General features: G+C 43.4%; 1 protein-coding gene and 1 long non-coding RNA gene across 8 annotated transcripts in view; one reads left to right on the forward strand and one right to left on the reverse strand.

Moving 5' to 3' along the window:
* The window catches only part of LOC109245139 (uncharacterized), a 63895-nt gene extending 60209 nt beyond the window's left edge, over positions 1–3686 (reverse strand). For 6 of the 7 annotated variants that reach the window (XR_008421135.1, XR_008421133.1, XR_008421137.1 and 3 more), the window contains exon 1: positions 3636–3686. This is a non-coding gene — a long non-coding RNA (uncharacterized LOC109245139). The remainder of the gene's footprint in view (positions 1–3635) is intronic. The other variant, XR_008421134.1, reaches the window with a different exon arrangement.
* Positions 3687–3721: 35 nt separating this feature from the next.
* NUP160 (nucleoporin 160) overlaps positions 3722–16254 on the forward strand; it is a 52339-nt gene continuing 39806 nt past the window's right edge. The window contains exons 1-7 of the mRNA XM_053899704.1: positions 3722–3854; positions 4123–4234; positions 8978–9188; positions 9500–9722; positions 11052–11130; positions 11978–12092; positions 12590–12748. Coding sequence (XP_053755679.1) covers positions 3755–3854; positions 4123–4234; positions 8978–9188; positions 9500–9722; positions 11052–11130; positions 11978–12092; positions 12590–12748 — 999 coding nt within the window. The 5' untranslated portion in view covers positions 3722–3754. The remainder of the gene's footprint in view (positions 3855–4122; positions 4235–8977; positions 9189–9499; positions 9723–11051; positions 11131–11977; positions 12093–12589; positions 12749–16254) is intronic.

Here is a 16254-nt window from a genome sequence, read left to right on the forward strand (position 1 = left end):
GAGTGGCTCACAAAACTCAGAAAACCAGTTTACTTACCAGATTTTGGTTTATTACAAAGGATACCAAAGGATATGGATAAACAGCCAGATAGAGATACATAGGGCAAGGTCCTGAATGCAAGAGCTTCTGTTCCCATGGAATTTGGGGCACAGTACAATGGGTTTATTCTGGTTCACCAATCTTGAAGCTCTCCAAACCCACCCTTCGGGGCTTTCACGGAGGCTTCATTATATAGGCGTGGTTGATTAGATCATTGGCCACTGGTGACTGAACTCAATCTCCAACCTCGCAAACCTCCCCAGAGATTGGGGGCTGGGGTGGGGCTGAAAGTTCCAACCTTCAAATCACACGGTTGCTTCCCCTGGCAACCAGCCCCCACCTTTAAGTTACCTAGGGACTTTCCAAAAGTCATTTCGTTAACATAAAAAAAGACACCTTTATCCTCTCATCACTTAGGGAATTCCAAGGGTTTTAGGATCTCTGTGCCCAGTATGATTCCTAGATTTCTAAATCAGGTCACTGGGTACTGATAGGCACATAATCACATAATGGTGTAGAGTGAGATAAAATGAGTTAAGTCCTGGATATGTTGAGGTTGAGAGGTCTGTGGGGGAATCCCAGTGATGTTTGTAGGCAGATGAATGCAAAGACTGAGCACTCAAGGGACTGGGTGCCTGGCTGGCTCAGTCAGTAGAGCATGTGACTCTTGATCTTGGCTTTGTGAGTTCAAGCTCTATGTTGGGCCTAGAGCTTACTTTAAAAATGAAAACTCTAAAAAAAAGAAAAAGAAAAAGAATAGGCAGTTGGATGCATAAGGTTGGAGTTCAAGGGAGAAAGGTTTTTACACTGGAGATCTGCATCTGGGAATTATCAGAATGTAGCAATCTAGTATTTAAAGCCAGAAGACTGCATGAAATCCTCAGGGGAGTTATTTGTAGACAGGCTCAAAAACTGAGCTCTGGGGCACTCCAACATTAAGAGGGTTGGGGAAAAGAGAAGCAAATTAGCAAAGGAGCCTGAAAAGAAACAGTCAGTGAAATGGGAGGAAAACAAGAGAGTGTAGTGTGGTGCCCTGGAGGCCGTGTGAAGAAAGTGAGCAAGAAAGCAACTAATTGTTCAAATGCTGCAGATGGTCAAGTTCAGGGTTAAGAATTCAGGGGTGTCTGGCTGTCTGAGTCTGTAGAGCATGCAACTCTTGATCTTGGGGTTGTGAGTTCGAGCCCCACATTAAGTGTAGAGATTACTTTTAAAAAAAAGAAAAAGGAATAAGAGTTCAGAGTTAGATATAATGGATGTCATTGGAGATCTTGAAAAAAGCTGCTTCAGTAGAGCAGCAGGAGCAAAAGCCTGATAATAGTGGGTTTAAGAGAGACTGGAAGATGGGACTGCAAGCTGGTGCAGCCGCTCTGGAACCTCAGTATGGAGGTTCCTCAAAAAACTAAAAATAGAACTACCCTACGACCCAGCAATTGCACTACTAGGCATTTATCCAAGGGATACAGGTGTGCTCTTTCAAAGGGACACATGCGCCCCCATGTTTATAGCAGCACTATCAACAATAGCCAAAGCATGGAAAGAGCCCAAATGTCCATCGATGGATGAATGGATAAAGAAGATGTGGTACATATATACAATGGAGTATCACTCGGCAATCAAAAAGAATGAAATCTTGCCATTTGCAACCACATGGATGGAACTGGAGGGTGTTATGCTAAGTGAAATTAGTCAGAGAAAGACAAAAATCACATGACTTCACTCATATGAGGACTTTAAGACACAAAACAGATGAACATAAGGGAAGAGAAACAAAAATAACATAAAAACAAGGAGGGGGACAAAACAGAAGAGACTCATAAATATAGAGAGCAAAGTGAGGGTTACGGGAGGGGTTGTGGGAGGGGGGATGGGCTAAATGGGTAAGGGGCACTAAGGAATCTACTCCTGAAATCATTGTTGCACTATATGCTAACTAATTTGGATGTAAGTTTTTTAAAAAAATAATAATAATAATTAAACTAAATTTTAAAAAAGAGAGAGATTGGAAGAAAAGAAATTAAACAGAAAGCTCTTGAATTCTGCTCTAACAGTGAAGAACAGCTCTGAGGTAGGAGATAGTAGCTAAAGAAAGCAGAGATCAAATGAGGGTTTCTGTGTGTGGTGAGAAGGAAAAATAACAGCATGTTTGTGTGCTTAGGGAAGCAAGTCAGTAAATAGGAGCAGGGGTTGAAGACGTAGGAGAGAGGATATAACTGCTAGAATGGTGTCCTTGAGTAGGTGATCTGGAAAAAATGTAAAAAGGTTGTCCTCCCGTAAGTTCAGGGACGGTTCAATTTATAGTGGTAACAGTACAGGAAGACAGAGTATGTGGGTACAGATGAAGGCAGGTAGGGAGAGGTGGTAGTGAGGGAAATTCTCTTTCGATTGCATCAATCTTGTAAGTGAAAATGCAAGCTGAGAGTGAGGAGGAGGGAGGAGGTGTTACCGGTTAGAGAAGTTGTGAAATACTCATATCTTGGACCATAAGTGGACAAAGAAGTACGATGTGTTTGTTGGGCAGCAATATGGACCCACTCAAGGTTTAGAAGCCTAATGGAGGTAGAGGAAGTCATCTGGATGATTGCGTATTTTATTCCAGCCCTGTTCAGCTGCAGACTTGGATTCAATCAAAGCTGTAGTTTTTACCAGAGCATAATGAAGAGGAAGAGAGCTAGGCAAAGGAGTAATTTAAATGGAACTTAAGCAGAGCAAGAAGGAAACCTCAAGGAAATGAGGGACAGTGAAAAGGTGGAAGAACAATGGACACAGTAGGTGGGATGGAGGGATGGCATCACTAGCGTTGGTGTCCTAGGAGCAAGCTGGAAAGTTAGGCGGGAGTGGTCAGCATAGGATCAATGAAACAGAATGACAGCGAAAGGTTGCAGTCACTGGTAATAGCAAGAATAACAGAATTGCTTAACAAATGTTGACTACTGAGGAAAAAAGAAAAACATTTTCCCCTGAAAATCAGCATTTTCCCCAGTTCTGGGCATCTATTGTGCCCTAGATATGGGCAAAGTCACAATATCTTCCAAACTTCCAGATGAGGAATGGAAGCAAAGGCAAATTCCCTTCACGTACGCAAGTGAGCAGTATTTAGGTAATCTCAGCAAGTTGTATCAATGTTTTATCGAACGCAATATGTATCATTACACAAGATTACACGAATACAGCCTCTTGAAAAGATTCCAATACAGAAGATTCCCTCTCCCCATTCCACATGTCAACCGAAGGCCAAAAGGGAGACCAGGAGACTTAGGGACTGCCCACCCCAACGCAGTGAAGGGTGACCGCGAACTCGGAAAACCCGGCAGAGGGCGCTCAGCTGCCCCGCCTCCCCGGACCTCGCCCCTCCCGGGAAGCTCAGCTCCACCGCCGCCCGCGCCCGGGTTTTCAAAATGGAAACAAACCCGGCCCCGCCCCGCTCCCGGAGGTCGCCGGGAAAAGGGCACCGCCCCCTGGGGGGCATCCCAGCCGGCCAGGCGAAAGTTCCCGCAAGCAGAATCGGCTCGCGTTTTCCCTTTCCCTTCTGACTTCCTCCCTGCCCACTTTCGTTCTCCAGCCAACTGACTGGAAGCCTTGCAACGAACGGTCTTACCCTCTCTTCTCCTCTGGCTTCCTCACCTGTCCGCAACTCCGCCCGCCCCACCCCCGGAAGTGACGATGGCCTCCCATCCTTGCTTGCGTCCCGTCGAGCCTTGCGGCGGCGGCGGGAAGATGGCGGCGGCGGGAGCCCTGGAACGGAGCTTCGTGGAGCTCAGCGGTGCTGAGCGCGAGAGGCCGAGACACTTTCGGGAATTCACAGTGTGCGGCATTGGTACGGAAGCAGCTAAGGAGGACGCGATCCGGTCCTTCCCCTCGGGCATCTCCTATGGGTCCCTACATGTCTGACCCCTCGTTCATACTCCTAAGTCCACATGCCTATAGCCCCGGGATCAGAGCTTCCGTAGTGTCCTACTTCGCCCTCCTTTCTTCCCCTTCTCTTTGTATGGATTGTCAGTCGTCACCCTCTGCTTTCTCAGTGCCTTCAGTCCCTGTCATCCCTAAAGAGCTAGGTGTGCGGGCTGACCAATCTTCTTTTGCAGGGACTGCAAATGCCTTGGCTGGAGCCGTGAAATACAGTGAGAGCGCGGGAGGCTTCTGTTATCTGGAAAGTGGCAAGTTGTTCGCCGTCACCAGAAACAGGTTCATTCATTGGTAAGTGCTGTGTTCGCCAACCCCCCTGGCAGGTTGGGCTGTTGGACTTCTGACTTCTCATGGCTGTTCCCAGAATGTCATTCTCCGAGGCGGTAATAGACAGGAAAAGAGGACTGTTTTCACATCTGAATCAGGGGAAAATTAGGGAGACGCAGAGTACTAGGAGAGCTGCCCTTCCAGGCAGCACTAAAAGCAGAGGAAATGAAGCTTATGGGATAAAGCCCCAAAGTCCAGTCTTAAACTTGAACTCATTGTGTTTTTATAGTGTTCTACAGCTTCCTTAATTCTTCAAATACATTTGAGCTCTTTCACGTCAGGCATCTGAGCATGTCTAGTATCTAAGTTTGCTAGAGATGGAGTGGTGAACAAAAGCAACACCATTTCCATCACGCAAGATGTTGTAGCTGTTTGAAGACGGGTATGGACCTGCTTTTGATGGTGCAGTCTTATGAAGGAAAATACACTAAAGTAAGGGACTGCGACATAGGTGTATAAATACAAATTTTTCATACTTGCCTCATAGGAAAAGTATAGGGGCTGTGAGAGGCTAATGAGAGGACCAAATGTTATTAGTGAGACAGAGAAGGCCTTCAAGGATATCACATTTAACCCGAGATCTGTAGGATGAAAAGTTGGCCGGGCAGGGAGGGGATTGGGGGACAGAGCCGTCCAGCACACGGCATCACCATATGCAAAATCCATGAGGTAGAAGGAACTGGGCAGGTTTGAGGAACTAACTGGATGGAGATCTGTGTGGCTTAAGTACAGTGGGCGAAATGGAAAGTGGTGTGAAGATGCTGAGACGGGGGAAGTAAGCAGGACTCAGATCATGGAGGACCCTCAGATCCTTTCTAAGCGTTTTGGATTTTTTCCCCCCGAGCACACTGAGTAATCACTGAAGGATTTTAAAGAGTTACTCTTTACTAACATAACCAAAATTGCATTAAGAAAAAAAACAGTTTAGGGGTTCCTGGGTGGCTCGGTTGGTTAAGCGTCTGACTCTTGATTTCAGCTCAGGTCTTGACCCCTTTTCTTTTCTTTAAAAAGAAAAAAAATCATTTTACTCTATGGCAGGTGGATTTCAGTTAGATAGGTATAATACAAAAAAACTGCTTGCTTTAATGATGGCCCACGTGAGAGATGCTGGTGGCTCACTTACGGGAGTAGCTAGGAAAGGAGAAATAGATGGATTTAAGATGCATTTAGAAGGCAGTTTCACTAGGACTTGGTGACAGAGTGAATATGGGGTAGAAGATGGGAAGGGAAATGGAGGGAACAAAGTCAGTTCCCTGGTTTCTGGTGTGACTAACAAGATATTGGGTGGGCAAGTTGCCTTTTACTAATACAAAGAAGATGGAGAGATGTGAATAATTCTTTCCGATACATTTGAAGTTACCTGTGTAGGAGCCCTTCAGAAATGTCATGTAGGCCTTGAAATGTATAGGTCTGAGGCTCAGAAGAGAGACCTATGTTTGACATACAAATCTCATTTAAGAAATACTTTTTAGTACCTAATATTTTCCAGTCAGTGTTCAGGGACTGAGAATATAGCAGGGAACAAAACAAAGTCCCTGCTCTGGTGGAGGGAAAGAGGCAATAAACAGCAATAACCCCCCAAAACAAATAAATACAGTTTGTCCAGTGATGAGTGGAATAGAGAACAGGGAGGCAAGGTGAGAGGAAAGGGAAATGCCTGCAGGACATGCCTGCAGTTACCTTTCATAGAAGGTAGTCAGGGAAGACCCAGTGAGAAGTTGGCATTTGAGTGGAAGAAGTAGGTATCTGGGGGATGAGATTTTTCAGGTAGAGCCTTCCAAGAAAAAGGAACCAAAAATGCAAGGAACCTCAGACAGGAGCTTGTTCATTGTGCTCAAAGAATGGCAAGGGGCCAGGAGTCTGCAGCTGAGTGATCAAAGGGTAGAATAGGAAAGTAGCCACGGGTCAAATCAGGGCTTTGTTGGTAACTTTAAGGCTTCGACTTTTGCTCTGAGTTAGATGAGAAGAAGCCATTGAAGGGTTTTAAGTGGAGGAATGACCTGATCTAGGTTGTGTTTTTAGAGGATCGCTGTGGCTGCTGTATTGAGGACAGGGTATAGTGGGGAAAGGTTGGGAGCAGGGAGACTGATTAGGAGGTTGGTGCCACGGTCCAGACGAGATGCTGGCAGCTTAGAACAGGGTGGTATTGGCAGAGGCAGTGAGAAATATTCTGTTTGTGGATATGTCTTGAAGGTGAGTTTGTTAGAATTACCATTGGTTCAGATATAGGGTATACAGAAAGAGAAGCATCAAGGGTGACCTCCAGAGTTTTGTCTTGAGCAACTGGAAGTTACAGAGATGCCATTAATTGAGTTGGAGAAGAGTGAAGGTGAAGTAGGTGTTTTGGTCTCTTTGTTTTTCAGGTTTGCTAGTCTAGGTGTTCTGTAACAGGTTTCATTTGAAACCCCTGTTAGATATCCAGGTGGAAGTGTTGAGGCAGTAGCCAGTTCAGTGGAGAGTTTGGACTAAAGATATAGATTTGGGAATTGCTGGCATTAGATGGCATTTAAAGCTATTACACTGAATGAGATCACTTAGAGATTGCCAGAAGTATTGGCATTTGGGGCCAGAAAAACCTTTGTCGTGGGGAGCTGCCCTGCACATTTTAGGGTATTGAGTAGCATCCCTGGTCTCTACCCACTACAGGCCAAGAGCACCCCCTCCCCAGTGTGACAAGCAAAAAGTTCTCCAGGTACTATTAAATGTTATTAAGGAGTGGGGTAGATCGTTCCCCTGTTGAGAACTTGTGTAGTGGAGGAAAGTTAAGGTCTGAGGACTAAACCCTGGAGCACTCCAATATTTAGTAAGATAAGGAGACTAGGAAGGAATAGGAGGGAAATAAGAGTTGAACAAAAAGAGAGTGTTATCTCAGAAGCTAAGGGAAATATTTCAAGGAGAAGAATAGTGAAAAACTGTTAAGTACTGCATATAAGTCAGAGAAATGAAAATAGACGTCTGCGTGGTGGAGGTTTGTCAGAAACTGCTCCCACTGTGGTACAAACATCCGAAGTGGCTGGGCTCTGGAGAGAAGATGACAGGAATTGTGAGTACAGAATAGCTCTCTTAAGGAGCACCGCTGTGAGAGAAGCAGAGAACTCCAATTCTTGAAGGAGGGCAAAGCAAGTGTATGGAGGAAGTATAATAGTGTATGTATACACAGTCAAGAGCAATCACTAGAAGGGAACTGTGGAAAGTGAGATATTAGAAAAAAATATAGATACGGGAAAGGAAGTGTGGGAGAGTAGCAGTGAGCCAGGAGCTAGTCTTCAAGGAATGAAAGAGACCTGCAGATAACTGCGGTGGGCAGGGGTTGTAGGTGGTATCTGGCTGCACATGCCTCAGAGCTGAGTAGTCCGGGCAGGGAGGGAGGAACAGTGGCAGTGGGGAGCAAGCAGGACAGCTGTGCCCCACTTTGAGGCCCCAGCACAGAGAGTGTGGTAGAGAGAGCTTACCACCGTTAGAGAGGACTCTGGGGGGTGTCCTCAGGGCAAGATCCAGGACCCAACTTTAACCATAAAGCAGGAAGGTGAAGCAGGTTTTCAGAGACGAGGTTGAGAGTCCAAAAAATTGTGCTGATGACGTGCCGTGAGTTACCAGAAGCAAAGCAGCCCTAGGAAATTAGAGTTCACATGGTGCGTACAGCTTCGGGGGTGGAAAAGATGCGCTTTGAGAGAATGGGTACAGTAAGCAGATAAGACACCCGAAAATCAAGGTTGGAGGAAATAAAATGCAAGCGTCAGGTCCAAGAGAAGGAGAGGGAATGCCTGGAGACACAGGGAAAAAGCAGGAGAGGGTAGTATCATCGAAGTCAAGAAAGAAACTCTCAGAAGGACAGCATTGTCAAGTATGGGGAGTGCTACTAAGAGGTCAAGTAAGAACAGGACTGAGGAATCCACTGGAATTGGTGTGGTGACCTTGGTAAGAAGAGGGCAGGTTGAAGAGTATGAGGGAGATGAGGAGATAGAGAAGACATGGCCATGGAGGGGAAAGGAGAGATGGTGATAGCCGGATAGTGGCAGGAATGGGGTGATGGAAAGGGAGAGGCCAGGGAAGAGCGCATTTGAATGTTGAGGGAAGGCTTTGGCAGAAGGAGAGATGGACACAGAAGGGATATACTTGAGAACATCAGAGGTTGCCCTCGAATTGCTGGAAGGAGACTCGCTCTTCAGGGGAGGATGCAGGCAGACTGGTAAATGAGCTGATGAGAAGGTAGGGCCCTCCCAGCACGGTGTTTTCTATGATCCAGTGCTACCATATGGCAGAGCTGCGCCTGAAGAGGTCTTCCCTGCATCCAAGAGGAAGTCACTGAAAGGGAAAGAGTCACATTTGTTAGGGTCACCGTAGTATGATGCTGTAGTACTGATAGTAGAGGCATTCCACTGTAAGTAATGGGGGTGCATGGTGTGAATTTTCTTTATAGTGGGGTTCAGTTACTTTGAGTATCATCATCCTAAATAAATAAGCCATCAAGTTTGGAAATGCCTCCATTTTAACAGAGAATCATATAGTAAGATTGGAATTTTATATGGTGCTGTGGTTGGCAAATGAATGTATCGTGATGGTTTAGATTCTAAAAGTTGATCTGAATTTGTTTACCCAAAACTTTGAAATTGGGAAAGTTCATCTGGAAGCCACTTCCATATATTTCAAAACAACAGTCAGTTAGGAAAGCATAAACTGTTTAAACAAATGTCTCTTTTTTAATAGGAAGACCTCTGGAGATACATTGGAGCTGGTGGAAGAGTCACTGGACGTGAATCTGTTGAATAATGCAGTTCGCCTCAAATTCCAAAATTGCAGCCTCTTACCTGGAGGGGTTCACGTCTCTGAGACTCAGAATCATGTGATAATCTTGATCTTGACCAATCAGACAGTGCACAGATTACTTTTGCCACACCCTTCCCGGATGTACAGGAGCGTAAGTTGGTTAAGAGTAATATCCTTTATTTCCCAAGTTACTCTGGTTGTCACACATCTAATGCTGGAGCAATATCCTTTAGAAATTGAAGGAAAATTGGATTTCTTGGTAGCTCTTACCAAGCATACTTTTGATAGTTACAATTTAAAATGATCAGACACATTTTTAAGTTGAAATAATCTTGATGAAAAAGAACAGCTTTGTTTCCAGGCTCAATTGTTTCTTTTAAAGCTTTTGTAGCCATTGAAAGGAACTGAGCAAAATTCAGCTTATTTTGATTTAACAGATTTTTCTTTTTAATCACTCCACAGGAGTTGGTAATTGAAAGTCAGATGCAGTCAATATTTACTGACGTTGGAAAAGTTGATTTCAGGGATCCTTGCAACTCTCAATTAATTCCAGCAGTACCTGGACTCTCCCCTAATTCTACCTCCTCGGCAGCTTGGCTTGGCAGTGATGGGGAGGCTCTGTTTGCTCTTCCGTCTGCTTCTGGGGGAATCTTTGTTCTTAAACTACCGTCTTATGACATACCTGGTAAGAGTGGGAGCTGAACTTGGATTTAACTTTAAGCAAGGAATGTTGGCAGTAAAACAGACCTTAGAAGACCATACCCATCATCCAAGGCAGGAATTGTTTCCCTACTCCCCCTGAAATTGATCATTCAGTGTTGCTTGCCAAAGGAGTCTCTAGTGCTTTTACTGTTTTGTTTTGTTTTGTTTTGTTTTGTTTTGTTTTGTTTTCTGAGAAGGTAAGATTTTATAGAGCGGATGAGGAATTGTAAAGCTTTTTGGAATGTGGGAAGACATAACTGTAAGACAGCCTAGTCTAAGGCCTGTAGTAGAGATGAGTTGACTAGTTATCTACCTTCAGGTTGAGGTACTATAACTAAAATAAGTTAATTGACACAAGGAAGTTCGGCTGCTGATAACCTGCTCCAAGTCACCACTGTCTCCTGCCTGGATTATTGCATTATCTTCCTAAATATCCCTCAGATCTGTTCTTACCCCTCTACAGAAACTTCTGAGATACACTTAAATCTAAGTAGAGTCATGTCACCCCATTGCTCAAAGCCCTCAAGTGACGGTTTGTTCTTCATATCATTCTGAATAAACCCAGAGTCCTTACGTTGGCTTTCAGGGACCTCTTTTTTCCCCTTCGCCTTCTCTACACCAGCCTCATGCTTCTCGCAATTGCAATTCCTTGAACATACCGGGCACACTCTTACATCAGGGTTTTTGCCTGAGATAGTCTTTCTCCAGCTGCCAGCTTGGCTCATTCCCTTAACTCCTCAAGGTCTTCACTCAGTGTTCCCTCAGTGTGTGAGGCCTTCCCTGACCACCCTTTTCCAAATTGCACATACACACGCAGCATTCACTGTATGCTTTCTGTTTTCACTTAATACCATTCTGCTTAGTTTGTGAGCTGTCTCGGCTTCTGCCCTTCTCCCAGTGGAATGTAAGTTTTATGAGGACAGGTGTTTTTTTTTTTTTAATGTTTTGTTTACTGCCACATCTTCAGCACCTAGAACTGTGCCTGACACGTGAAAGGAACCCAATGATTCTTTTGGGAAGAATGACTGTTCTGAGCAGCAATCAGGTTTCTATTTGTAACTGTTTGGCAAAAATTTTCCCTAGCAATATGTTAGTGCTATTTTTATTAATGCGATAATGATTCAAGATATTTTAAGTGTGATGTATGTGGAAAGGTACATCCTAAAACTCTCTTATTCAGTATGGAAATGGAGAAGCCTGTCCACCTGTTGTAAGGAACTTGTTCATGATTGGATGGATCCTTGTTTTTGAGTTTCTCTGAGTCTGATCAAGAGGTGCCTTGGATGTCACTGGTCTGTTTTCAATCTCGTAGGGATGGTGTCAATTGTGGAACTAAAACAGAGTTCAGTAATGCAGAGACTGCTTATAGGCTGGATGCCAACAGCTATCAGGTAAGTGGTGTCTGGTGGGCAAACCAAAGGGCCCAAGAATTTCATTTTTGCACTGGGCAGGAACTATTAGTGATTCTAGTCTTACTCTAAGGCAGATAAGCATTATACTGGAAAGGAGAAGAGTCTGCAAAATGTCACAGTCCATCTGAGGAGAGCCACACCTCAGACATCTTGATAGCAGAAACTGATTTTTTCTGTATTTTCTCATGATATTCAACTCAGTGCTCTGCCCTGACTCACTAATTTTGTGTAAAATTAGAAGTAGAAAGTTTCTGATGATTAAAACTCTATTCCTTTCTTATGTAGAGCCCTTTAAAGTATATCATAGTGATTGGTTATAGACCAAGTAGAAAATATAGTTATCTGATACCAGCATGTAAACTCTTGGTTCCTTGTGTTGACTAAGAGTGTACATTTATAGGGGCACCTGGCTGGCTTAATCAGTAGGTCATGCAATTCTTGATCTTGGGGTTGCGAGTTCATGCCCCATGTTGGATGTAGGAAATACTTAAAATCTTAAACAAAATGGTACATTTATAACTTTATTTTATCTGTTTAATTACAAGTTCTAATAATCTTGGGGTGCCTGGGTGGCTCAGTCGGTTAAGCATCCGACTTCGGCTCAGGTCATGATCTCGCGGTTTGTGTGTTCGAGCTCTGCGTCGGGCTCTGTGCTGACAGCTCAAAGCCTACAGCCCGCTTTGGATTCTGTGTCTCTCCATCTCTCGGCCCCTCCTCTGCTCATGCTCATAGTAAATAAATGTTAAAAAAAAAGTTTTTAAAAACAAGTTTTAATAACCTGATAGTTAGAACACTACGAGCCTAAAATTGGGCTTTATGTTTTTAGAGGTGACCAGGGGCCTTCAGATCGTCCCCTCGCTCTTGCTGTTCATTGTGTCGAGCACGATGCCTTCATCTTTGCTCTGTGCCAGGATCATAAACTACGAATGTGGTCTTATAAGGTAAATGCTACATTTATAGTTACTGTAAGTTAAAATAGCCTTGCGAATTGTAAGAGAATTGAAGTCAATCTTGCTGTTTCTGTCAAAGATTATTAAGATCACTGAAGTTTGGAAATTGCAGGCCATTTCTACATTCAGACAGTTTCATTTAGCTTTTTCATACATTTCTCCCCTTTTTATATATTTTTAAATTATGAATCCTACAGAATTAAGATAGTACAGAGAATAATCTTCACTTAAGAGGAATGAATGTGTTTTGTAAATGCAAGTTGATAAAACAGTTTTCAGGATTCATAAGCAAAACAGTTAGATGATCTTATTTATCAGACTTAAGAGACATTTTCATCTCAGACTTTAAAAAAAAAATCTTTAGTGTCCCTCAGCAGATAAAAGAGGAGTGCTAGGTGTGATGAGTGCACATCCTTTCAAAGGGGAAGAAGTTTGTTTTTACTGACTTGGATATTCTTTGATACTACTTGTTGACTTATCTTGAGCAGGACCAAATGTGCCTGATGGTGGCCGACATGCTGGAGTATGTTCCTGTGAGTAAAGACTTTCAGCTCAGTATTGGAACTGGACATAAGTTACGGCTTGCTTATTCCCCTTCCATGGGACTCTACCTAGGACTGTTCATGCATTCACCAAAACGCGGACAGGTATGAAACAAATAAGACCTGTATCAAGCTACACTGTATGTACTGATGTGGGCAAGTAGCGGGAGATACATTTGAGTCTATTTAAGCTCTTCCCACCAACCTAGGTGTTTCATGTGTTGTTTCTGTGGAGATGATGGGTTTTGTGCTAATGTGTGAATCAAAAAAATCGTGAAGAAGTCGTGGTGAAAGGGAGTAGAGAGTTCAAAGGAACGTGAAAGGTAAAGTTAACCGAAGCTAAATAAGAAAGAGCCAGTTTGGACATCTGGGTGGAAAAATGGAGTTATGAAAGGGATGCAGGTGTTACTAAGTGGTTGGAGGGAAGTTAATTTTTAGAAATAATTTTGCTCGTCTTCCAAACACTAGCTGTTGTATGTAGATGAGGTATTTCGGATGTCATATAATGGTAATCCTGTAATAAACAACCATTCGTTGGATATTCTGTGTTTGCCATGATGCCGGGCCCCTTATGTACATTAATAGCAAATACTTGGACAGTGCTTACTCTGGGCTCACACGCTTTATGCATGTTATCCATTTAATCCGGATAACATTTCACTGAGGTAGGGTCTGTCCTCACTGTGCTGGAGGTGCCCATCCGGGTGCCTCTTCACCCTTGTTGGGCTCTGATGCCCAACTACAGGTTGCCCCTCCATATGGATGCCTTGTTCATGCCTTTTGAGCTGATACTCTGCCACCCCTATTGAGTGGTCACCTTCCTTCCCTGCTTGGGCTTTAATCACCAATACGGACTGCTACTCTATGTGAACACCCTCCTTGTTCTGCTTGAGTTTCCACCCTATACCAGGCCTTCCATATGTGTGGAAGCCTTCACACTCTGCTCATGCACCTACACTCTAAGCCAAATGTGGATACTCTTTTTACCTCCTTGGGCTCTTGATTCATCCATCCTATGACCCTGACCTCGGTCTCAGTTTCCTCCAGTAGTCCACAGAACTCAGGGAAACAGTAACTTACATTTGCCAGTTTACTATATGACAAAGGATACAGGTGAACAACTAGATGAAGAGGTATGTTGGGTGAGGTCCAGAAGGATCCTGAGTTCAAAGGCGTCTGCCCTGTGGTATAGGAGTTTGCCACCCTCCTGGCACATGGATGTGTTCACCAATCTGGAAGCTCTCCTTATACCATACTTTAGGGATTTTTATTTTAGGGATTTTTATGGAGGCATCATGATGTAGGCATAATCCATTATTACTAGATTTCCAGCCTCTCTCCCCACCCCAGAGAATGGGGGTTGGGGCTGAAAGTTCAAGCTTCTAATCATGGCTTGGTCTTTCTGGTGACCAGCCCTAATCCTTGAAGCTATCTAGGAGTCATCTCATTAGAACAAAAGGTGTTTCTGGGGCGTCTGGCTGGCTCAGTAAGTAGAGCATGAGTAAGTAGAGACTCTTGATCTCAGGGTGAGTTTGATCCCCATGCTGGTTGTGGAGCCTACTTGAAAAAATAAAAGGCGGGGGCGCCTGGGTGGCTCAGTCGGTTAAGCGTCCGACTTCGGCTCAGGTCATGATCTCACGGTTTGTGGGTTCGAGCCCCGCGTCGGGCTCTGTGCTGACAGCTCAGAGCCTGGAGCCTGTTTCAGATTCTGTGTCTCCTTCTCTCTGTGACCCTCCCCTGTTCATGCTCTGTCTCTCTCTGTCTCAAAAATAAATAAACGTTCAAAAAAAAAAATTAAAAGAAAAAAGAAAAGGCATTTATCACCCAGGAAATTCCAAGGGATTCTAGAGCTTTGTATAAGATGCTCCTATCATCTTCATCATTTAGGAAATTACAAGGGTTTTAGCTTAGTGCCAGCACCCAGTGGCAGAGACCAAAATATGTTTATTATTATTATTTGATAGATTCTGATAGAGATTATGTTGGTTCTGTAGATGATGCTGGAAAATATTGCCATCTTTGCAATATTAAGTCTTTTGGTTCATAAACATGGAATGTTTTCCCATATATTTACATCTTTAATTTCTTTTTACAATGTTTTATAGTTTTCGGAGTAGAAGTTTTGCAGTTCTTTTGACCAGTTTATTCCTGGGTATTTATTCGTTTTAATGCTAGTGGAAATGAAATTATTGAAATGAAATTATTTTCTTAATTTTATTTTGAGATTATTCAGTGAACGTTTATAGAAATAGAGTTGATTTTTGTATCATTGGTCTTGTATCATGCAACCCTGCTGAATTATTTTATTAGTCCTAATAGGGTTATAGTGGAGTCCTTAGAACTTCCTGTATACAAGATAACCTCATCTGCAAATAAAGATAGTTTTATTACTTCCTTTCCAATTGAATCAACTGAATGCCTTTTTTTTTTTTTTTTTAATTGCCCTGGATAGATATTCCAGTACAATATTGAATAGAAGTGGGAAGAGCTGGCATCTTTGTCTTGTTCCTGGTCTAAGGGAGAAAGCTTTCAGTGTTTCACCACTGAGTATGACATTAGCTGTGAATTTTTCATAAATGCCTTTTATCATGTTGAGGAAGTTCCTTTCTATTTCTAGTACTGAGTGTTTTTCTCATGCAAGGGTGTTCAGTTTGGTGCCATTGCCTTGATTCATTATAAGGCACCAGTAATTTTACCCTCTTATTTAGGCTTGTGCATCATCAATGCAAAAATATCAACACAGACATTGCAGATAATGTATTCTTATGAAAAGAGTTTTGGCCTCACTGATCCCCTGAAATAGTCTATGGTCTACATTTTGAGAAGCACTCCTCTAAAAGACTCAAAATTGAGTGTAGGAGTGGTGTGAAATTGAGCAGAGCTGTTATCTCCTTTCTTTTGAGCATTATGATTCTATTAATGAAGCCTAAAATCAGATAAACCTTTTTGGCAGTTAGACCTACTCATGTTATGGTGAACTTGTAGACTTTTTTTTCCCCCTACACATATCCTGCTCTTCAGCCTGTATTTTCCTCTAATAGGCACAGTTGAAATTTATTTTTCCTTTGTCTCTAATATTTATATCCATTCCTATTCATTTATTTCTGGTGTTTCCTTTGGTTCTTTGGATTCTAATTCTTTAGTAAGTGTATTACTTCGGTTATTTCCAGGATCTTGTTCTCATTGATGATACAAGCTGCCGTCTGTATTCCATCTAAGACCTTAATACGACTCTCAAACAGAAGTCCTGTAGACTATGGTGTGTGGTCCACAGACTGGTCCTGGGCCACAAATTCTTGTTTACCAGTTTGCAGTAAGATAGCTACAGAACATGAGAGTGAACTTTCAGATACTTTTATAGTGGTTTGACATTGCTACAGACATCCACATTCAAGATTCCTGTATGTTATATGGGGCGCCTGGGTGGCGCAGTCGGTTAAGCGTCCGACTTCAGCCAGGTCACGATCTCGCGGTCCGTGAGTTCGAGCCCCGCGTCAGGCTCTGGGCTGATGGCTCGGAGCCTGGAGCCTGTTTCCGATTCTGTGTCTACCTCTCTCTCTGCCCCTCCCCCGTTCATGCTCTGTCTCTCGCTGTCCCAAAAATAAATAAAA

Source organism: Panthera pardus, unplaced genomic scaffold, assembly GCF_024362965.1.
Source record: "Panthera pardus isolate Hobbes unplaced genomic scaffold, ASM2436296v1 HiC_scaffold_12, whole genome shotgun sequence".
In the NCBI taxonomy this organism is placed as follows: domain Eukaryota; kingdom Metazoa; phylum Chordata; class Mammalia; order Carnivora; family Felidae; genus Panthera; species Panthera pardus.